Source organism: Girardinichthys multiradiatus, chromosome 2 (assembly GCF_021462225.1).
Source record: "Girardinichthys multiradiatus isolate DD_20200921_A chromosome 2, DD_fGirMul_XY1, whole genome shotgun sequence".
In the NCBI taxonomy this organism is placed as follows: Eukaryota; Metazoa; Chordata; class Actinopteri; order Cyprinodontiformes; family Goodeidae; genus Girardinichthys; species Girardinichthys multiradiatus.
The window spans coordinates 20,610,747-20,634,984 of NC_061795.1; the positions used below are offsets into that span (position 1 = coordinate 20,610,747).

General features: G+C 43.2%; 1 protein-coding gene across 2 annotated transcripts in view; it reads left to right on the top strand.

Annotated features, from left to right (window-relative positions):
- The first annotated feature begins 10,842 nt into the window (after nt 1-10,842).
- The window catches only part of camk1db (calcium/calmodulin-dependent protein kinase 1Db), a 38,987-nt gene continuing 25,591 nt past the window's right edge, over nt 10,843-24,238 (top strand). Inside the window, exons 1-2 of one of the 2 annotated variants that reach the window (XM_047386597.1) lie at nt 10,843-11,231; nt 11,355-11,535. In XM_047386597.1, the coding sequence (XP_047242553.1) occupies nt 11,213-11,231; nt 11,355-11,535 (200 nt within the window). In that variant the 5' untranslated portion in view covers nt 10,843-11,212. The remainder of the gene's footprint in view (nt 11,232-11,354; nt 11,536-24,238) is intronic. The other variant, XM_047386591.1, reaches the window with a different exon arrangement.

A 24,238-nucleotide genomic window follows, 5' to 3' on the forward strand; every position in this document is an offset into this window, starting at 1 on the left:
TCTGGTCGTGTTTCTTTGAACTCAACTGTTTGACCTTCCCTCATAAAATATTCATTACAGTTTGAAAGCCAAAAGAGGAAATCAGAATTTCACACCCCATGAACACATGCACAAAGCATAATGCTTCCACCACCATGTCTTACACGACATATTCAAAGGTGATGCCCAGAGTTAGTTTTCTGCCACCTGTGTATGCCTTTTTGCATGTACAGACAAGCCCAAAATGACTCCTGGCAGACTTAGATTTCAATTTCATTTTATTTACCCAAGACATTTGTTTGATAGGATATGAGTTAGGCATTTCTCTAAACATAATGCAACAATGTAAAAGGAAAAAATTCTTTACATTTTATTATAAAATGTCATGTTGAAACTTCTTTATAGCCTTTCTCAATCAAAACGTTTTTATTGGCATCATAGCTTATTATAATTGCTGAGCAGGGTAAATGTTTCCACAGGGATTCTGGTCTTTGAGGTTGGAGGGCCTCTTTGTCATCACCCTAATCTTTAGCTCCCTCCACAGATTCTCTATCAGATTTAAGTCAGAACTTCAGCTGGGCCACTCCTCAACAATATTACTTCCAACCAGAAGAAACACGTTGAAAAGACTACCTTAAACCTAAATCTACCTGGGGTATGAATAATGTTGGGCTTATGTGTATGTAATTATGTTCTGGTTTGGTCTCATCTGACTGGAACACCATTTTTCACATGTTCACTGTGTCCCACATGGCTTGTGCCAAACTCTAACCTGGACTTCTCTTCAATTAATGTTCTTGGCTGACTTGTCAAGTCTTGCAATGTCTGCAGTTGTGTCGTCCTCTTTCCATTTCAGATGATGGATTGAAGAGGTCTCTATGAGATGTTCCAAACTTGGGATATTGTTTGATATTGATAACTTAACCCTGTTTTAAACCCTGTTTCAAAATTTTCATCCCTGACCTGTCTGCTGTGTTCTTTGTGGTGCTGCTTGCTCACTATTGTTCTTGAACATTAATTAATATTAAACAGGTTTATAGGACCTTCCTCTTTCTCCTCTGCATTGTGCCAAAATTAGAAATATCCTGTTTCCAGAGTGATGCAGAACAACTAGTGTTATTAATGTGAGGAAGTCCACAAAATGCAGTTAAAAGCCTTCAGCTAATCTGATGAAAATTAAAAAGCGAAATTGTATTCTTTCTTTCTTTCTTTCTTTCTTTCTTTCGATGACCAATATAAATCTCAATATAAAGTCTGAAGCCAATTGCTTCCACAGGATTTTATTTAACTGTACCAGGGGGGCACACTTCATCTTCTAAAATATTTCTGTTCATTAAAAGAAGAAAAAACACATTTTACTTTCACTTCACAATGAGGCACTACTTTGTGCTGTTTTATAATATAATAAAATATAAACTTCTGTTGTAGTAATGTAAAAAAACATTCTGTCATGGCACTGGAAATCTAAAAATGTGATTTTTCCAGAAACAACAATTCATCACTTAGTAGGAAGAAGGTTTTGCAGACTCCCTTCCGTAATACTTCAGTGACATTTTTCACTCTGAGCCTAAACTCTTCAAACTGCTCCGACACATACAGGATATTCTTAGCATGGTTTCAGACTTTTAAATTGCAGCATTATACTCGTAGTTTCATTCAGACAGGTCTTTCAGTGTCAGAAATAGCTGTTCCCAGTTGGTGAAAAAGGTGAAACAATCAGCACCTTTGTGGGTTTGAAATGAGTTTATTACCTAACCGCACCAGATAAGAGGGTGGAAATGAAGGGAAATGAACATGAACATTTTTGCCTAATATCAACTCTCAAATCAGAAGCAACAAGAGTGTTGATTTTTGTTAAACGTTTCCACTGATACTTGAAGAAAGGAATCGGGTGGGTTCAGCACTTGGCATTCTTTAACCGTGGTTTTCCAGACCGGTTTTCTTTTTTCGTGCACATGAAATCAAAGATGTTTAGGCAAACAAGTATCATGCAAGCAGCAAAGGTGTGAGAATTAGTTGTAGGAAAACATGTAAAATTTATGCTGAGATCATTATATCTCTCACATTCAATGTGCACAGCTCCCTGATGGCCCAGGCTCTCAGGCAAATGGATTCAATAGGATGACCTTTAAGCCAAATATCTTGATAATATACAGAGCTTAAATCTATTAGAAGTGAAAACATTACAGTCCACCTTTGAATCAGTGGTACATTTAATAGGCTGTGGATCCCTTAAAAAAAGACTTATTTCTACAACATAAACTATATTGGGAGACCGAAGATATAATTTGTGATGTATTTCTGTAACAGTATGTGCAGGTGTGGCAGCAAGAATTGAAATTTTTAGTACTATGTTTTTAGTTTACTTGTACTGTTGCTCTTATCTTTCACTGTGCCAGTTTTACTCCATCGTTCACTATGTGCCCTATTTAACTTTATACTGGCAATAATTCATAACTAGAGATTATGTCCAGTCTGTTTTTCATAAAGCTTTGACCTGACGATTGGGTTTTTATCCTATTCTGATTTCTCTTAAGGAACTATATTAACAGGGTTCAAATGAAGGTCCATTATTTACATCTACTAGGAGCAAAGGTGATGTCACACTGTGTGGGGAAGGCCAGAATTAAAACAGTGTGATCCTTAGTGGTCTCCATGATTAGAAATAGTGACAGTAAACATAAGTCTCTGTGTGTCTGAGCACATCTCTGTAGAAAATAGATTTATTTTAAATTTCTTCTTGCAGGGTTTGCGCATCCTCTAACCTGAAATATCATATGATATATCAGAAAAAGAGCTGGGCTGGCCAATTTATGAATCTTTGAGAATATTTGGAATATTTTACTTTTAAAATTCTAATATGTTGTCTAATAAGTGAAGATGATGGCAAACATGCAGGAACATTTCTTTTAATCAACAGAATCCAGTTCAGATACTGTAGGACCTTATCAAAAATGCTTAACTCAGAAGATTAATGGATTTTGCAAGTTTGGTTAACACAAACTAGTAAAACTAGCATATTATTAGGTTATAGAAAACTAAACTGATTTAACTATATAGATCTGATCTAACTATATAGATACAATCTAACGATATACTAAGAGACGACATGGAAGTACACCTGGCCCATGTGTTTGTCTTTATTTTTTGTGCTCAACTTCATGATGTGGAGGCAGATGGCTGCTCATACTGGTTCTGCTGGAGGTTTCATTCTGTTAAAAGGGAATGGTTCTTCTCTACTGTTGCCTGCTGTCCTGTGCTTGTTCATATTGCCCGATTATTATGTTTCAGATTATATGTACGTATTCAGCCTCTTTACTTTGATATCCCTAATGAACTGCAGTTTCCCTTTGTGAAATTACTTAACAACTGGCTTTTAATGATGTACAGAATCTGACAATGTTGTATTTGGACTGAGTTGTATATATGTAATAGGACCCGTTTGCCTTCAGTCTGTTTGTGCACTGCTGCCATATACAGGCACTGTACATATTTCTGCCTACATCAGTTCAGTGCAGGATGAAGAATGACCTGTGCCCAATATGCAAACTGTTTGAAAATTGTTCTCCCATTAACTAATCCTTGCATGGACAAACAGTGACACATACAGTGCCTTGCAAGAGTGTTCATATCCCTAAAACTTATCCTATTTTGTCATGCTAAACCCACAATCAGTGTATTTTATAGGGATTTTAAATTATAGATCAGCACAAAATAGGCCATAATATGCAGTAAACAGAGGTTTACACTGTGCATAATTTAATCTCAGTAGAAATCAAGCTGTTCTGCGAAGGCCTCAGAGATTTGTTAAGTCAAGTCAAGTTTATACATATAGCACTTTTCAGCAACAAGGCACTCAACCAACATAAGAGAACAACAAAGAACATAAAGAACAAAGGACACAGCAGACATGTCCAAGAGAAAGCTTTGGAAAGGTTTAAAGCAGGATTAAGTTATAAAACAATAACCCAACCTTCAAACATCCCACAGAGCTTCAATATTCAATATCCATCATCCAAAAACCAACCAAAACAGGACAATTCACTTAAGATAACAGACCAGGCAAGGGGAGCATTAATTACTGAAGCGGCCATGGGTGGCATGGTAGCTCTGGAGGAGCTGTAGTAGTCCACGGCCAGGTGGGATAATCTGTCAACAGTAACTCCTCGGTCACTCCTTCTTGCACAATGTATCTTATCCCTGGTCCACACAGCATTTTAAATTGTCAGCTGACTTTCAAAAACTGAGAGACCCTACACATGACGATAAAAAATCTCATATATATATATATATATATATATATATTCGTTCGTTCGTTGTCTTCCGCTTATCCAGGACCGGGTTGCGGGGGCAGCAGACTCAGCAGAGACGCCCAGACGTCCCTCTCTCCAGACACCTCCTCCAGCTCCTCCAGGGGGAGCCCAAGGCGTTCCCAGGCCAGCCGAGAGACATAGTCCCTCCAGCGTGTCTTGGGCCGTCCCCTGGGCCTCCTCCCGGTGGGACGTGCCTGGAACACCTCCCGAGGAAGGCGTCCAGGAGGCATCCGGTATAGATGCCCGAGCCACCTCAACTGGCTCCTCTCAATGTGGAGGAGCAGCGGCTCTACTCCGAGCTCCTCCCGGGATCTCGTTCTTTCGGTCATGACCCAAAGTTCATGGCCATAGGTGAGGGTAGGAACGTAGACCGACCAGTAAATTGAGAGCTTTGCTTTTCGGCTCAGCTCTCTCTTCACCACAATGGACCGGCACAGCGCCCCCATTACTGTGGCAGCTGCACCGATCCGTCTGTCGATCTCCCGCTCCATTCTTCCCTCACTCGTGAACAAGACCCCGAGATACTTAAACTCCTCCACTTGAGGCAGGAACTCCCCTCCAACCTGAAGAGGACAAGCCACCCTTTTCCGGTCGAGTACCATGGCCTCAGACTTGGAGGAGCTGATCCTCATCCCAGCCGCTTCACACTCGGCTGCGAACCGCCACAGCGCATGCTGTAGGTCTTGGCTAGAGGGGGCCAGCAGGACCACGTCATCCGCAAAAAGAAGAGACGAAATCCACTGGTCCCCAAACCAGACCCCCTCCGGCCCTTGGCTGCGTCTAGAAATCCTGTCCATAAAAGTTATGAACAGGACCGGCGACAAAGGGCAGCCCTGCCGGAGTCCAACATGCACAGGGAACAGGTCCGACTTAGTGCCCGCAATGCGGACCAAACTCCTGCTCCGCTCGTACAGGGACCGGATGGCCCCTAATAAAGGGCCCCTGATTCCATACTCCTGGAGCACCCCCCACAGGGCATCACGAGGGACACAGTCGAATGCCTTCTCCAGGTCCACAAAACACATGTGAACCGGTTGGGCAAACTCCCATGAACCCTCGAGCACCCTGTAGAGGGTATAGAGCTGGTCCAGTGTTCCACGGCTGGGACGAAAACCACACTGTTCCTCCTGAAGCAGAGGTTCGACTATCGGTCGGACTCTCCTCTCCAATACCCTGGCGTAGGCCTTACCAGGGAGGCTGAGGAGTGTGATCCCCCTGTAGTTGGAACACACCCTCCGGTCCCCCTTCTTATAAAGGGGGACCACCACCCCAGTCTGCCAGTCCAGAGGCACTGTCCCCGACCGCCACGCAATGTTGAAGAGGGGTGTCAACCAAGACAGCCCTACAACATCCAGAGACTTGAGGTACTCAGGGCGGATCTCATCCACCCCCGAAGCCTTGCCACCGCGGAGCTTTTTAACCACCTCGGTGACTTCAGCCTGGGTGATGAAAGAGTCCAACCCCGAGTCCCCAGCCTCTGTTTCCACCACGGAATGCGTGATGGCAGGATTGAGAAGATCCTCGAAGTACTCCTTCCACCGCCCGATAATGTCCTCAGTCGAGGTCAGCAGTCTCCCGCCCCCACTATAAACAGTGTTGGCAAAGCACTGCTTCCCCCTCCTGAGGCACCGGACGGTTTGCCAGAATCGCTTCGAGGCCAACTAGTAGTCCTTCTCCATGGCCTCACCGAACTCTTCCCAGGCCCGAGTTTTTGCCTCTGCCACAGCCCGGGCCGCAGCACGCTTGGCCTCACGGTACCCGTCAGCCGCCTCAGGAGTCCCACAAGCCAACCACAGCTGATAGGACTCCTTCTTCAGCTTAACAGCATCCCTTACTGCCGGTGTCCACCACCGGGTTCTGGGATTGCCGCCACGACAGGCACCGCAGACCTTACGGCCGCAGCTATGGGCAGCAGCATCGACAATAGATGCAGAGAACATGGTCCACTCGGACTCTATGTCTCCAACATCCCCCGGGATCTGGTCGAAGCTCTCCCGGCAGACCCTCACTATGCGCTTGGGCCTGCCGAGTCTGTCCGGCTTTCTCCTCCTCCAGCGGATCCAACTCACCACCAGTTGGTGATCAGTGGACAGCTCAGCCCCTCTCTTCACCCGAGTGTCCAAAACATGCGGCCGAAGGTCTGATGATACGACAACAAAGTCGATCATCGACCTCCTGCCTAGGGTGTCCTGGTGCCAAGTGCACTGATGGACACCCTTATGTTTGAACATGGTGTTCGTTATGGACAATCCGTGACTAGCACAGAAGTCCAATAACAAAACACCACTCGGATTCAGATCGGGGAGGCCATTCCTCCCGATCACGCCTCTCCAGGTGTCACTGTCGTTCCCCACGTGGGCGTTGAAGTCCCCCAGCAGAATAATGGAGTCCCCGGGAGGGGCACTATCCAGCACCCCCGACAGGGACGCCAAGAAGGCAGGGTACTCTGCACTACCACTCGGCCCGTAGGCTGAAATGATAGTCAGAGACCTCTCCCCAACCCGAAGGCGCAGGGATACAACCCTCTCATCCACTGGGGTAAACCCCAACATGAGACGGTTGAGCTGGGGGGCAACAAGCAAACCCACACCAGCCCGCCGCCTCTCCCCGTGGGCCACTCCAGAGTAGAACAGAGTCCAACCCCTCTCAAGGAGATGGGTTCCAGAGCCCACGCTGTGTGTGGAGGCGAGCCCGACTATTTCTAGTCGATATCTCTCGACCTCCCGCACAAGCTCAGACTCCTTCCCCCCCAGCGAGGTGACATTCCACATCCCTAGAGCCAGCCTAAGCATCTGGGGATCGGGCCGTTGAGGTCTCCACCTTCGTCCGCCACCCAATCCTCTTTGCACCGGTCCCTCACGGTTCCCCCTGCAGGTGGTGGGCCCACTGGGGGATGGCCTCGCGTCTCTCGTTCGGGCTTGGCCCGGCCGGGTCCCGCGAGGAGCAACCCGGCCACCAGGCGCTCTCCGACGAGTCCCGACCCCAGGCCTGGCTCCAGGGTGGGACCCCGGCTCCGCCGTACCGGGCGACGTCACGTACCTCGATATTGTGTTCTTCATGAGGGGTTCTTGAACCATTCTTTGTCTGACCCATCACCTAGAACCTGTTTGCCATGGGAGACCCTACCAGGGGCATTTAGGCCCCAGACAACATAGCCTCTAGGATCATTTGAGCACTCAAACCCCTCCACCACGTTAAGGTGACGGTTCAATGTATATATATACAGTACAGACCAAAAGTTTGGACACACCTTCTCATTCAAAGAGTTTTCTTTATTTTCATAACTATGAATATTGTAGCTTCACACTGAAGGCATCAAAACTATGAATGAACACATGTGGAATTATATACTGAACAAAAAAGTATGAAACAACTGAAAATATGTCTTATATTCTAGGTTCTTCAAAGTAGCCACCTTTTGCTTTGATTACTGCTCCGCACACTCTTGGCATTCTGTTGATGAGCTTCAAGAGGTAGTCACCTGAAATGGTTTTCACTTCACAGGTGTGCCCTGTCAGGTTTAATAAGTGGGATTTCAAGCCTTATAAATGGGGTTGGGACCATCAGTTGTGTCGTGCCAGAGGGGATACAGTACACAGCTGATAGTCCTACTGAATAGACTGTTAGAATTTGTATTATGGCAAGAAAAAAGCAGCTAAGTAAAGAAAAACGAGTGGCCATCATTACTTTAAGAAATGAAGTTCAGTCAGTCCGAACAATTGGGAAAACTTTGAAAGTGTCCCCAAGTGCAGTCACAAAAACCATCAAGCGCTACAAAGAAACTGGCTCACATGAGGACCGCCCCAGGAAAGGAAGACCAAGAGTCACCTCTGCTGCGGACGATAAGTTCATCCGAGTCACCAGCCTCAGAAATCGCAGGTTAACAGCAGCTCAGATTAGAGAACAGGTCAATGCCACACAGAGTTCTAGCAGCAGACACATCTCTAGAACAACTGTTAAGAGGAGACTGTGTGAATCAGGCCTTCATGGTAAAATAGCTGCTAGGAAACCACTGTTGAGGGCAGGCAACAAGCAGAAGAGACTTATTTGGGCAAAAGAACACAAGGAATGGACATTAGACCAGTGGAAATCTGTGCTTCGGTCCGATGAGTCCAAGTTTGAGATCTTTGGTTCCAACCACCGTGTCTTTGTGCGGTGCAGAAGAGGTGAACAGATGGACTCTACATGCCTGGTTCCCACCGTGAAGCATGGAGGAGGAGGTGTGATGGTGTGGGGGTGCTTTGCTGGTGACACTGTTGGGGATTTATTCAAAATTGAAGGCATACTGAACCACCATGGCTACCACAGCATCTTGCAGCAGCATGCTATTCCGTCCGTTTTGCATTTAGTTGGACCATCATTTATTTTTCAACAGGACAATGACCCCAAGCACACCTCCAGGCTGTGTAAGGGCTATTTGACCAAGAAGGAGAGTGATGGGGTGCTGCGCTAGATGACCTGGCCTCCACAGTCACGGACCTGAACCCAATCGAGATGGTTTGGGGTGAGCTGGACTGCAGAGTGAAGGCAAAAGGGCCAACAAGTGCTAAGCATCTCTGGGAACTCCTTCAAGACTGTTGGAAAACCATTTCAGGTGACTACCTCTTGAAGCTCATCAACAGAATGCCAAGAGTGTGTGGAGCAGTAATCAGAGCAAAAGGTGGCTACTTTGAAGAACCTATAATAAAAGACATATTTCCAGTTGTTTCACACTTTTTTGTTCAGTATATAATTCCACATGTGTTAATTCATAGTTTTGATGTCTTCAGTGTGAAGCTACAATATTCATAGTCATGAAAATAAAGAAAACTCTTTGAATGAGAAGGTGTGTCCAAACTTTTGGTCTGTACTATACTATATATACAGGGGTTGGACAATGAAACTGAAACACCTGTCATTTTAGTGTGGGAGGTTTCATGGCTAAATTGGACCAGCCTGGTAGCCAGTCTTCATTGATTGCACATTGCACCAGTAAGAGCAGAGTGTGAAGGTTCAATTAGCAGGGTAAGAGCACAGTTTTGCTCAAAATATCGAAATGCACACAACATTATGGGTGACATACCAGAGTTCAAAAGAGGACAGATTGTTGGTGCACGTCTTGCTGGCGCATCTGTGACCAAGACAGCAAGTCTTTGTGATGTATCAAGAGCCACGGTATCCAGGGTAATGTCAGCATACCACCAAGAAGGACGAACCACATCCAACAGGATTAACTGTGGACGCAAGAGGAACCTGTCTGAAAGGGATGTTCGGGTGCTAACCCAGATTGTATCCAAAAAACATAAAACAACGGCAGCCCAAATCACGGCAGAATTAAATGTGCACCTCAACTCTCCTGTTTCCACCAGAACTGTCCGTCAGGAGCTCCACAGGATCAATATACACGGCCGGCTGCTATAGCCAAACCTTTGGTCACTCATGCCAATGCCAAATGTCGGTTTCAATGGTGCAAGGAGCGCAAATCTTGGGCTATGGACAATGTGAAACATGTATTGTTCTATGATGAGTCCACTTTTACCAATTTCCCAAATCCGGGAGAGTTACGGTGTGGAGAAGCCCCAAAGAAGCGTACCACCCAGATGGTTGCATGCCCAGAGTGAAGCATGGGGGTGGATCAGTGATGGTTTGGGCTGCCATATCATGGCATTCCCTTGGCCCAATACTTGTGCTAGATGGGCGCGTCACTGCCAAGGACTACCGAACCATTCTTGAGGACCATGTGCATCCAATGGTTCAAACATTGTATCCTGAAGGCGGTGCCGTGTATCAGGATGACATTGCACCAATACACACAGCAAGACTGGTGAAAGATTGGTTTGATGAACATGAAAGTGAAGTTGAACATCTCCCATGGTCTGCACAGTCACCAGATCTAAATATTATTGAGCCACTTTGGGGTGTTTTGGAGGAGCGAGTCAGGAAACGTTTTCCTCCACCAGTATCACGTAGTGACCTGGCCACTATCCTGCAAGAAGAATGGCTTAAAATCCCTCTGACCACTGTGCAGGACTTGTATATGTCATTCCCAAGACGAATCGACGCTGTATTGGCCGCAAAAGGAGGCCCTACACCATACTAATAAATTATTGTAGTCTAAAACCAGGTGTTTCAGTTTCATTGTCCAACCCCTGTGTATATATAAAATCCTTTAAACTTACTGACGTGTTTCTTCTGGCTGGAAGTCATTTCAGTATTTTGGGGAGGCCCAGTTGGAGTCCAGAGTTGAGTCTGTTAGAGAATCTGTGGAAGATATAAAGATTAAGGCGATGGCAAAGAGGCCTTCCAATCCATAATTCAGACAGCTGCTTTACACCTTTCACGAGTCAGCCAATAAGAGGCTGAGAATGTGATGGCTGTGGCACCAAAACACAAATAAAGCAATAAAATGACAGAAATTCAAAAGGTGGTGGGGATAGGGTGCCCCTGGACCTCCATATCTCCTTGGTACACCCCTGCTATTTAATGTGAAACCACACTGATAAGCATTTCCTCCTCAACATCAAGGTCTAAAAAAAAAAAAACAAGACATGCGGAAACCTTCTCCAGCAGAGACAGGTCCTGAAACTAGACTTTCCACCTTGTTCTGCGGTTTGGTGCAATGCGAACAGTGTTAGATAGTAAAGGCAGGAACCTCCCACTCCTCCTATTGCTATAACAACCACAAGTCGACCGGTGTGACTCGATGGCACAACGGCTCCACGGCCGGCTGCCATCCTCCGACCTCCAGCTCTCAGCATCGCCGCTCAGCACTGACTGGTCCCCGCCCCGACAGCAGCAGGAAGAGGCGGAGGAGGAGGAAAGCTTGCATGTGTTGCCCCGTTCGGTGATGTGATCAGCGGGGAGGCTCTGGCTCAGGATCCGCTACGTCAGACAGATTACTCAAATAACCTCTCGGGGTAGGACATACCCGCCATCCCCCCATGGGCTTGCCTTGCATGGGTGAGACAGACAGCGCTGACAGATAGCCAGAAAGCTTGGAGAAATACAAAAGTGCACCACTTTTATTTTTATTTCTTTCTTCTTATTTATTTATTTATTTTTTTGTTCTTTTGGCTGGGTGAGACGAGTGTGGTGATCCTCCAGCAGCGTCTCCTCATCTCTTCTCCTCCACCCTCCCTTCTTTCCTTTCCCACCAACCCCGGTGCGAAATGGCGAAAGAAAACGGCGAGTCCAGCGACGGGTCTTGGAAAAAGCACGTAGATGACATCAAGAGCAGCTTTGACTTCAAGGAAGTCCTCGGAACGTGAGTAGCCGTGCAGGCGACGATCAGAAAGTTTGCAGACAGAAAACAATGCCACATTGTTGCGTTTGAACGGAAACGAGAGAGCAGAGTCGCTGCTCTGACTGACAGCTGTTGAATATCTGTTCGGACTGCGCCTTTTAAACTTCTCCTGCTCTCAAACAGACTTTTTAAATGCAGCCCAGGTCCTCATTGGGTCATTTCTCATTCAGAAGACGTGCTTGTGAAGGCGCCATGCCCAGTTGATTGTGTCTTTTCATTCAGAAAAACACACAAACTGCAGCAGCTTGTTGTTGTGGATCAACTCAAGAATGAATCCACAGCTTTGTAGCTGGCAGCCATTTGTTTAACTGTGCTCACTTTTGCAGAGCGGCGCCTATTTGCATACACAAAACAGCAAATGAAAGCGACATGCATTCAGCATCTGCAGCGACTTTAGTGCTCAGTCACTTTCTCTCCTCTCCAGGAAGAGGGAGGAAGCTTTGAGCTGAGAAGCTTCATGTTTGGCTCCATGGGTTCCTGTTCTTATCTCGCTGATGCAGAACCCTCAGCTATTCCTCATTTTTGTCATTCTAACCACAGACATCAATGCATTTTATTGGAATGGATGTGATAGAGCAACACAAAATATCTACGTATTTAGCTCTTTTACTAGAATAACCCTGAATAAAACCCAAACCCAGAGCAACCTGAAGTTGCCTTCAGAAATCCCATAATTAATAGTAAATAAAGTACATCAGCATAAATGCAGTTGTTCTGTGAAGGCCTCGGATGTTTGTTAGAGAATATTAGTGAACAAACAGCAGCATGAAGACCAAAGAACACAAAAGATTAGGAAGAAAGTTGTGGAGAAGCTTAACGTTTGGCTTTAAAACAATTTCCCAATTGCTGAACTTCTTAAATAGCGCTCTTCAATCTATTATCTGAATCGTCTCAATACAACAGACATGTTATGATGAGAAAGCAAGGGCATTCATTTTAGAAGCATACAAGAGGCCTGTGGTAACTCTGGAGGAGTTGCAGAGATCCACAGCTCATGTTGGAAAATGTGTTAACAGGAAAAGTGTTAGTTGTGGCAACACGAAAGGCAATATTGTAAGGACATTGGAGCTATTCAGGGTACGCAACGAGCATGTGGAAGAAGGTACCCTGGCCTGATCAGACTGAAGTATAACTATTTTGGCCTCAGTGCATGGACTGATGATGACACTGCAGATCAACCTGGCCACACCATTCCCCATGGTGAAACACGGAGGTGGCAGTATCATTCTGTTGGGAGAATGAATGGAGCTAGTAAGGCACAAAATTATTAAACCTCCTGGCAGATTTAGGCCTAAAGTAATCCTTTAAATTTACTAACATGTTTCTTCTGGCTGGAAGTCATTTCAGAATTTTGGGGAGGCCCAGTTGGAGTCCAGAGTTGAATCTGTTAGAGAATCTGTGGAGGACATAAAGATTACGGTGATGGCAAAGAGGCCTTCCAACCTCAAATACTTTGAGCATTTCACCAAAGTAAAATTGTCAAAATAACAGAATAATTCCTGACTTGCGAAAAGCTTGTCATCAACTATAGGAAGAGTTTGATTGCTGGAATAAAGATATTTCAACTGAATATTGAGAAGGGTATAAATACTTCTTAATAGGCCATTTTTATAACTGTATTGAAAAAACAGTTTTTCTACTTTGTGTTGGTCTATTGCCGAAAATCCCAAGAAAATACATTAAATTTTGTGGTTGTAAGGACCAAACATGAATAGGTCCAATATATGTGAGTAATCTTTCAGGGAAGACACTGTACAGCTGTAAACAGTTATGAGAACTGAGGGCCTCTCCAGTTTAAGTTTTTTTGCCTCATGAAGCACAGAGCAGTCAAATTCCAGAGTTTATTTTTGTCTGCAGTGAGCCTGGTTTAGATTTTTTCTAGAAATTGTAATGTAACAGGCAGAGACCCTCTGAAAACAGGTTACATGGCAGACATCTAACTCAGTCAGTCTAGTGATGGTTGAAGGTGCTAACAGACGTTTTGTGTTGTTTTCTTTATTTCTGTCACCCATTTTGTCTCTCAAGACACATCCGTCCAGCCTTGGCTGAGAAGAATATATCATGCTTGGGATTCAGCACTGAGGAAGAGGGCTCCTTGAGGGAATTGGCCTGTTTTCTTTCATTTTGGCGTAAAGGCTGGTGTAAATCATCACAAACATGACCTCTGTGCTTACAGCTGAACTGTTTTTACAAATGAGAAAACGCGTGTCTTTCTTAGGCACACATAGTTTTGTTTCTCCTCCTGGCTTTTGTATGCCACAATGCCGAGCATGCTCTGCAGTGTGGTTTTGTTTTTAGGCAGTAACAGCAGCCGCATCACAAAATCCTCATCCAGATGGCTGATTCGCAAAGCAGACTCCACGCTTCAGCTGTCGTATCGAGCAGTCAGACGCTCCTACCTGGAGGCAGCACTGATTTCCCCGAGGCTTTCGCCTAATTGTGTGAGGAGCCTGTGAATAACACCGGTGAATCACAGTGATGTGCTGTCTATTAAAACGGCCAGGTTGAACGAAACGCCCACAAGCACATGGTTCACATCTTTTGTCGCTGCTCGGCCACCGGCTATCCCCCCCCCCTCCAGCACGTTGGTATAGAATCGGGCGTAAAGGTCCTGTCTGGCTCCAACTGAGGCCCGGTTCGCTTGTTCCCGAGTCTTAATCAGAGAGAGGCTTGTTGCCTCACAGCAGGGGTTCACAACAGGACACCTGGGCTAGACAAATCCAGCAGGCCTGCAGCTTTGCCTGAGGATTAAAAATGGAAGAGGAAGGACTGTTGGTCAAAGGGGGAGACAGATTATCCTACTCTTCATCCTCCTCCTCCTCTTCTTGCTCCACTTGTCAGCTTAGGTTGAGGTTAATTTGTAGGGCAAAGTATGGTTCGCTTTATGTTCTTCACTGGCCTACATTCCCAGTGATATTTGTTAACCTGAACCATTTGAAGAGTGCAAATAAATTGCTCATTCGGCAAAGGGAGTCCGATCCCGATCAGCAGCTAAGAAGGCGGTGCTGCTGCATGTGTGCCTTTGTGCACTTATTAGAGATATTGATAGCGGTCGAACAGGAAGCTGGTGGCCGTGTCATGAATGCTTTGGCTGCTCTTCTCCCACATGTGTCTTGCTGTAGCGCTAATGAGATCTCCACCACTGAATCTAGGCCCTTTCTTGCCTTGGAGCTAATCTCAGCCCCTTAAGCTGCTGATGCTCTGAGGAAGCAAGTTAAGTAAACCAACTGCGAGCACGTTCAGAGATCCCAGTGGGCAAAGTGTTGTGAAGGTGAAGCTCCTGGCACAGTTGCCTCTCACACCGGAGGTTTTGAGATCATTGCTTGAGGTATTGATTGGAATGTAGAGCCTTTGCCTTTCGTGATAAGCTTCCCTGAGTCACAAAATGTGTCCAGCAAAGACACAATACAGTCAGAATTAATTGTTTTAATAAACTATACTAAGAACGTGTTCAATAGTAAAAATGTGACCAATTATTTCTCACATTCAAACCAAAATAACTCTTCCTGGGTCGACAGACACTACCTGCACAAAGATAAAACAACAGAAAACCTGTGCACTTTGACACTTTGTTGGAGTGTTGACGTGTTCCTGATCAGTTGATGCAGCATTGCATTATTTATTTCTGTTCAGAGCTACATTCGTTTGTTCTCGTAGATGTTTTATGTATTATAGGAGGAGTGAAGACTTTGCAAACCTGTTGAAGTTTAGAGTCAGTTCTGATCAAGTTGTTGGTAAAAATTTCTTTTCGGCATCATGTCATCTTGGAATGCCGTTCCCTTCGGGAATAAACAATTCCAATCAACAAATTTTAAGCATTTGGATTTTAAACATCTGGACATTTATTGTATTACATACAGCTAACCTTTTAGGGCGCATTATTTTGCTGAACTTGAGAAACAGGAATATACCCAGAACATAATAATGCCCTCAGAATTAAGCTTTTCAGTTCATTAATGACAAAACATGGCCAAAAATGCTGTTCCTGTAAATATTAAAGGTATCACGTTCTCATTAATTCAATCAATTCTCTCCGCAACGGTAAAAAGCCTCCCCCCTGATGCACCCTGACTCATCATTTACCCGTCAGGTTCATTCTGGTCTTATCGTACCATATTAACGTTTTAAATTACGTAAATTGACTAATGTAGGTTGGTGTTTTTTACTTTTTACTATTTCGAGTAAATACTTTCAGCTCTTTTTGTATTGTTTGTCCTTGTGTGTGTAAATGGGTAGCTCTATACTAGTCTGAACATTTCAGCAGTCTCCTTGGTTTTGCTTGTTCTGTCGTTTGGTTCTGCCCCTTGAACTGATTCAGAAACACTATAAACATGTTGAAATATCTGTCATAAAGATGGACCTCCGCAACTGAACGCCTGACTTCTACTTCAGAGTCTGATAATTGTTTATTTGTAGTCTTTTCTGTGTTTATCTGTCCTTTTCTGACAATCCAATGAGAAGTTCTCTTTTTAGTAGTTTATTTGCTCTTCCGCACACAGAAATCGACCCTCTCTGCTGGCATTTCCTGATTAAACAAGGAACTGGAAATGCCTCTGAGAAAACATAATTTGTTGTCTTCTTTTAACCCGCTCATGCGTTATGGGCACCATTTATTCAGATTTTCATATTGCTTGGCAACCGCTTACAGTAGCTCAGTATTTCTGGTTGATTGGTCAAGGTTGTAAAATGAGAGCTTTGAAATCCAGGTACACTGGAAGGCAGTAAAAAAATATGCACAAATACTGTCACTGAATTTGCTACATCTCTTGCTCTTCTGAAATATCATCAGCTGAAACGTTCGCCTGGGATGCTTAAACCTTAGAATGTCACTGCAACTGATTTTCCCATCTGAACTTCCCTGCTTAGCCCTTTTATTAAAAAAAAAAGCAGATTACTTCAGCTTTTCAAGTAAACCAACTGTTGCTACCAACCCCATCCCACCCCCACCCATCACACCCACATTAGTGACTGAACTAAAACAGAAAGGTTTTTTTTTAGGTATCGTATAAGATAAAGATGGTGAGGGAAGGTGAGTGGAGAAGTTGAGATAATCCAGCAATGCCTTTTACAGAACCGAGAGAAGGTATTTCAAACTAGAAAAGTGTTGGTTACCTATATAAACAGAATTATACTCTATATTAAAGGTAAACATCTGTCTCCACAGTTTAGGTGCAGTTCAACCTCCACATTTAGTGCTCCCCCCACTGCTAAATGTGCAAAAAACATAAAAAAAAAAATCATCTTTTATTGCAGTTGCATAATCTTGCATTAAGGATTAACTGGTGTCACATTTAGTAACTTCCCCAATAATTTCCTATAAAAGAAATTAGAAGCATTTTTAATGTCTTCTTTTTTAAGTCTAGGAACTTTCCTTTGGTAATTTAGGACTTCCTGTTTACTTGGGGTAGCAAGTCTTCAGAATGCAAAAGACAGGAGAGCATGTCATTGAAGTTAGTCTCATGGGTGTGGATCTTTTTAAGTCAGGACATCTTTGACGATGCACCAGTCAATTGACCAGATGTCAGAAACAGATAATATTTCGTTGATTGGCTCTGATCGGCCATTGATCGGTCAAAGACAAAACAAAATAGACATTTTCTTTTTGCATTATTTAATCACCCCAAAACTCAGACCTCACTCCATTTGCTCCAACAGTATGAACTATGATGCACTTTTTTGAGTTTAGTAAAATTGTCTTGTAATGTCTTAATTTTCTGTCGTATTCACACATACTGCCTTAATCAAACAAAAGATCTCTCTTATTTTCTCTTTTATGCCTCATAATCCTGAAAATAAAAATCTGAATTAATGAAAATTGAAATCACCAGATCAGTTTTGGAGGTATTGGTCAGAAAAAGCCTGATCATTTCTACAGTCAGGTCAATCATGAAACGTTTTAAACTTGCTGTGTCAGATAAGATTGGGCAAGAAACTCATTTATCTTGCCACCACATACAGTGAGGAAGATAATGGAGGGTAAATAAAATCTTCAAATAAAAGATGAAATTATCTTTAGGCTTTTTTATTGATTTTTTTCCATGAGAGCCAATAATTATGAAGAATGATGTAGTCCCTCTAGATTCTCTGAGGAAATAGAGGCTTCTTGTGTTTTCTACAGGAGACCTATGTTTTCCAGCTGCTGTCTGAATCCCACTCTCTAACAGGAAATGGGTTTCCTGCCGGCTCCCTGTTCAGGGCTGAACACGCCATAAATGTAGTCAAATCAGTTATGATCCCCTCCGGCAACTCATCATACAAGGAACAATTAAAGCTTGTCTGTCATGTAGGAGCAGTCAAAGCTGACAAAGCTCTGCATGTGTGAAGTGGAGTCCATGTGTTTGCTATCGAGGCCCTGAACACTGTGAATACAGCAACTAGGCAACAAAGATGTTCCAAGTCTTTGGAAGACCACGTAGCACCACCATTGTCCTCAACCTACGCTGACTGTTGAAAGCCATGGAGGGTTTCTTTTTTCTGGCGTTTCTGCTCTTGTTCATGGTCCTCTGTCCACAGTGGAGGTGGAGCTCACATTGCTGCACAGTATCACAGCTCAGAAGGCTGAAAACATATTTACTGAAATAATTCACTTTCTGTCTAACAAGCTGTTCTGTGGCTTCAGAAAGGATAATCTGATCTCTGAGGAAACGTCTGTTGGACCTTTTGCTTTTCTTGTTTTTTTTAAAGGTTCATGTGCAGCTTTGTCTCTCATCAGCCTCAGTCTGCGCCTCTGAATGAGGGACGGCTTGCCAGTTCTGCATTTTTCCCCGTTTTTCAAAACCTGTAAAACATTCAAACTTATTTCTGTTGTTTTAGTTCAACAAGAAGAAATATACCGTGCTTACCCATATTTTTGCTTTGTAAGTAAGATCATCATTGCAACAATTATTGCCTGACATAATGTGCGCCTTCCTCTAACCCAGGGGTTCCCAAAGTGGGGGTCAGGACCCCCTGGGGGGGGTCGTGAGACACCAAGTGGGGGGTCATGAGATGATTTTCAGAATCAGTTTGATGTATCCCCTGAAGTGTATGGAGAGCCAAAAGAGACTAAATTAAATAAATAAATATATCATGAAATAAATAAATGGAAGGAAGCAGAAGCAGTAAAGTGGAAACGTCCTCAAAAAAATTCGCTCGATCCACAACTGGAACAAAATTATTATTTTTTTTTTTTTTAAAAAAACTTTATCAGGAAAAACAAAACAAGACATTTTTACTTGAAATGAGGAATGTGGAAAAAACTAATTGCAAGGGATTTGAGTCTGAAATAAGCATGTACTCAAGCAATGGAGTAAAGTGAGTGAAGGCAGGTTTTAGTACATTTTAAGCCATCCAAATTTGGGCAAATATTAGATTTCATATCTAAGATAAATAAAAAATATTTATGATGGGATAATTTGTATTTGTCTGTAAATAAATTTGATTTTGATTTTAAGAGCCTAGTTTGGTGTCACTAAACAGCAAATTTTTCTAGGACAGAGTAAAATTATCATAAATGTGAAGCTAATTGGTAAAGGTGACGGTCACATTACATCTAAACCTTTTGAAAGGGCTGCTTAGTTGGATGAAATCTGTGGAACCTTTTAAAATATTTTATTTTTATCTAGGTAAAAAAAAAAAACTCTCCACATTTCCTATGGAAGTGACTTGATATCCACGCAGAATAGCTATTTATATTGTATGGACTTTGTAAATTGCCCTAACATCCGTCCATTTTCCGTTTCAGGAGGGAAACCCAGCCATCCCTATGACCGGCGACACTCTCCAGCTCATTCAGGCTCGTCTCATTGGGAGGAGAATTCAGGGTAGACCCGGATTATGCTGGCGGACCTTGGGATCCCCAAGAATGAGCTGGAGAGTGGCCCGACATACATGTTTGTGTGTGAAAATACCAGGACACCTGTTCTGAACTTGAATATTTTCTAATGTGTCGTTCACAATATCTGAGATGTCAACAGGCCACAAACCATCACAATGGTTCTGTTTTACCAACAACTGACACAAATTTTATATCTAGTAAGAGTCATAAACCCTGATAAAACATGACTGTGGCAGTGTTGGCACTGTCTAACCCACATCCTTTCTATTAGGTGTGATCACAGGTTTTCATTATATGAGTCATAAAGTGTTGTTTCACTTTCTTTAAATAAACGTTCGTTTCAGTAAGTTCATAGTCTTAATTTATCTGATAAAGTATTTTAAAGCCTCAGATGGGAAAGTCAAAAAAAGCCTGAAAAACTGGCCAGTGTAAATTAATTAAAGAACAAACAACATGGTACTATACCACATACAGCTTTTTCCAAATGTATTCATACCCCTATGGTGTTGTTTTTTTTGGGAAGAGAGGGCTCTGGTCTGATGAGAGCAAAGTTGAACTTAACATGCAAAACACTATGTGTAGAGGCAAATTAACACATGGTTTTAGTGGTGGCAGCATCTCGCTGTGCGATGTTTGTCTTCTGCAGGGGACAGGTCACAGGCAAAAAACCTGTTAAAAGCTACAAAAAACTCCAGACTGGTTGGCCCGAGCTACAATGAAATGTTAGAATGTCCTAATCTAGAGACACTGTGGCTTGCCAATAGATTTACCTGAGCTTGAGCTGTTTTCAAAGATGAATGGCAACAATTTTAGTCTGTAGATGGGCAAAGCTGACATCTAAAAGACTTGCAGCTGAAATTGCAGTGAAAGGTGGTTTTATAAAGTGTTGACTCAGGTGGGCTGAATACAAATGTATGCCATTTTAATATGTAATATATGGTTTAAAAAACCATATATCACCTTTTAGTGTTGGTGTGTCATTTAAAATCCTGTAGAATACATTGGATGTTGTGGCTGTAAACATGTAAAAGAAAAAGTTAAAGGGGTATGAAAACTTTTGCAAGACATTCTTGTGAAGCCTTTTAAACTGTTCTGTACAGCTTATTGATATGATATAAGGCAAAAAGTGAGAATGAAGAATCACCGTTGTTCTAGTGAGTTTATTATTATTCCTAAAAGATTACACACTCTATGGCTCCACTTTGAGGTTTACTTATCAAAGATCATCCGTTTTGGCTCACAAGGTGACTCTGACCTGGAGGCTCCCCGGTCGGTCGCTTCACCTTCATTATCAACTCTTGACTTTTCCATTATGTTGCATAACTGGCTGCTGTGATGCATCTGATGATTCAGGGTGATTACTCAGCAGCAACACAATACACGCGCCGGCTTTGAGCATCCAGGAGCTAGCCTCTGTTATTCAACCCAGAGCTCCTGCGCCATAGCTCCACCCTGCGTTGTTTGCAGCCATTTCCAGTAGGTAGGTGGGGTGGTGAAAAGTTTTCTAAGCTAGGCTCGCTCTGCATCTGCAGCAACAGCTACCGGTTTCACACAGAGAGAGCAGCCCACTTTCGCATTAGTCAGCCGGTTTTGGCCTGGCTGCCTGCACATTGTGTGACTGCAGACTGTCACACAGCTCATAGGGACATCCAGAGCTGTGACCACAGAGCACTGCAAGGAATTCTGAATTCATTTGTAATGCATAACAGGTTGAGATAAGAGTTAAATCAAATAGAGATCTCTCAGATGTCCAGGGCTGCACTCGTTAAGATGCACTGCAGCCAGCAGTTACTGTCACCTAAATAATTAAATACATTGTAGTGAATTAATGATGTAAATTGTCTTAATTGCCAACAACCCAAAAACTGTTTGGATATTCAACCTGTTACGCCAGCTAATTGGATTATATACTAGAAAACAGGTGGCATGCTTGTGCAGATTCAACAGAATTACCATATGCATGTATCTAGCAAACACTGGAGAAGCTCTTTTCTGAGAATGATGGCTTTGTAGATTAAATGATTTGTATCTTGCATCCTAGTTTGTCGGGGTTATTCACAGGAAGTGATGTATTTGCTTGTCAGTGTGGTGAACTGGGTAGGGGTACAAATGTAGCTCAGCACACATTCTCATTGAGATCACAGGTTTCCTGTGGTTTTTATCACCATGCCTTTTCTCCTGCAGAGAGCAAGCTCTGAAAAGAAAACCACGCTCACGAGCTGCTCTGCTCTTCTCAGTACACAGAAGGTTGAGGAAAGACACGCTTCCCCTCCTATGTCCATGCCAGCTGTGGAAATCTGTGGTGTGTGCTGAATAGGAATGATGAATTATTGTCCCCACGGCCATAGCTGCGGTGGGAAGATAGTGCTCTAATAGGCCAACAAGTAGTGCGCCGACTCCCTCCCTGCATTTACATTTTCTCCCACATCATGTGTCAGAATGAGGTCACGTCAGAGGTGCCCACGCTCCAAGCTAGCTCTGTTTTTTTTGCGGTGATTGGGTTCCACCTCATCACACCTGAAGCCAGGTGCTGTGTTTGTGCATGGCTTTTTTGTGTGCTGCGGCTTCGACTGACCCTCCCCCTCTGTGTGATTGAGGATTGATGGATTAGTGTGGCTGTGGTGCAACTTGCAGCAACTGACTGTGTGAGTTCAGAGCTTGTTGGTAGGAAATGATTACGATCCCAGCACATAATCGATGACCTAAAGAAAATAGGTCATTTGGAAATAAATAAATAAAAGTAAAGTAAAATGTTTTTTTCTATTATAAATAAAAATCTGAAAAGTTTGACATGCATTTGTATTCACTCTCCTCCATTACAGAAGTCACCTGGTTAGCGGTCTTCTTGTGTCCATTTAACCTTGGTATAAATACCATCCCCACAGTGAAACATGGGGGTGACAGCATCATGCTGTGGGGATGCTTTAATTGAACTGTTCTATAAAGACCTCAGAGGTTTGTTAGAGAATATTAGTGGACAAACGGCCTCATAAAGACCAAAGAACACAGCAGACAGGTTAGGGATAAAGTTAAAGCAGGGTTGGGTATAAAACAACATTCCACCTCACAGATCACTGTTCAATCCATCATCTGAAAATGGGAATAGCCTGACACAAATGCAAACTTACCAAGATATGGCCATCCACCTGAACTGGCAGAACAAACAAGGAGAGCATCATTCGGGAAGGCAGCAAAGAGATAACTCTGGAGGAGCTGCAGAGATCCCCAGCTCAGGTGGAGGAATATGTTGATTGGACAACTCCTGGGCATCCAGTTCACCAATCCAGCCTTTATAAAAGAGTCATTGTTGAAAGAAAGATCTAAGAAGCCTGTAACAAGCCATGAAGGGGGCAGAGTAAACACGTAAAAGATGTTGCAGTCAGATGAGACCAAAATAAAACCTATTGACATAAAAGGCTGGGTGTGTCAAAAATCTAACACATGGTTTGGGTGGTGGTAGCATCATGCTCTGGGCATGGTTTTCTTCAACAGGGAGAGGGAAGCTGGTCAGAATTGATGGGAAGATGGTCAGAGATAAATACAGGACAATCCTGGAAGAAAGCATGTCCAACAATACAGAAGGCTTGAGGCAGTTTCCTCTCCTAGCAGGACAACAGCCCTAACCATACAGCCAAGGCTAAAATTGGAAGGTTTAGATCAAAACATAGTCATGAGTTAGAATTGTCTAGTTAAAACCCAGACCTATGTCCAATTGAGAATCTAAGAATGGGTAAAAATGTCAAGCTCTGGAGGTCCAAAGGTTGTAGAGACATACTATAAATGATTTGCAGCTGTAATTGCAGTGCAAGGTGGTTCTACAAAGTATTAACTAAGGTTGGATGAATACAAATGCACACCACAGTTACCAGAATTTTATTTGTAGGTTTGAAAACTATGCATCCTTCACTTTACCTTTACAATATGCTCCTGTTTGTGTTGATCACATAAAATGTAAAAAGCTGATTCTTCTCCAGTTTTGCCTTACAAATTCTCTATATGTGCACACTGTGTGCAGAACAGTGCACAAAATATCAAGACCAACTTCTTCTCAAAGTGCACCATGTGGACATTTTTCCTCAAGTGAATGCAGACATGATGTCAAAGAAAAAGCGTGAGTCATCGCATCAGGACATCTTCTGTTGCTCTGTTTGTCCTGCTGTTATGCTCACTTTCCCTCTGGAGTTGCTTTTAGCAGTGAACAGAGGTCAATATCATGGCTGCTTGAACGTGGAAAAAAAATCAGAATCAGTTGTTATAGTCAAAACTGCAATTGTGATTATTTAACACGCTTAGTCATTACGTTTGTGCATTTATTACACCAGAAGAACCAAATAAAGACATGTTTGCATAGTAGAATGTTGCAAAATAATTTTTAAAACTCGTAAGAGTTTTTGTTTAGTGTCCATGACGTTCCCCCCGGGTATGCCACCCAGAGCAGTGAGTCATACATATCAAGAACCGTAGCTGGTCAGGTTGGAGAACAGGGAAGAAAATGAATAAAAAAGCAGCCAACATTCAAAGAAAAACATTAAAAAGACTTTCAGACAGGTAAAAAGAAAGTTTACCCTCCTTTAAGACTGTATTTAATGTATAAATTATCTTATACTGGTTCGAAAATGATTTAAATCTAATCTTAATTAGAAAAATCCCAAAACACAGTTTCCACAATCTCGTTATTCATCAAACAAAGATGATGGTAAAATAGAAAGGTTTGTGAAAAGTTAAGTACACCCCAATAGCTGGTGTACTTTTTTTTTACACTAGCTGCATTAATTAAAACCAGACTTTAAAAGTGTGCCCAGGAAAGTCTGGTTTCCTGGGAGCAAAGTATACAAACATTAGGATAGG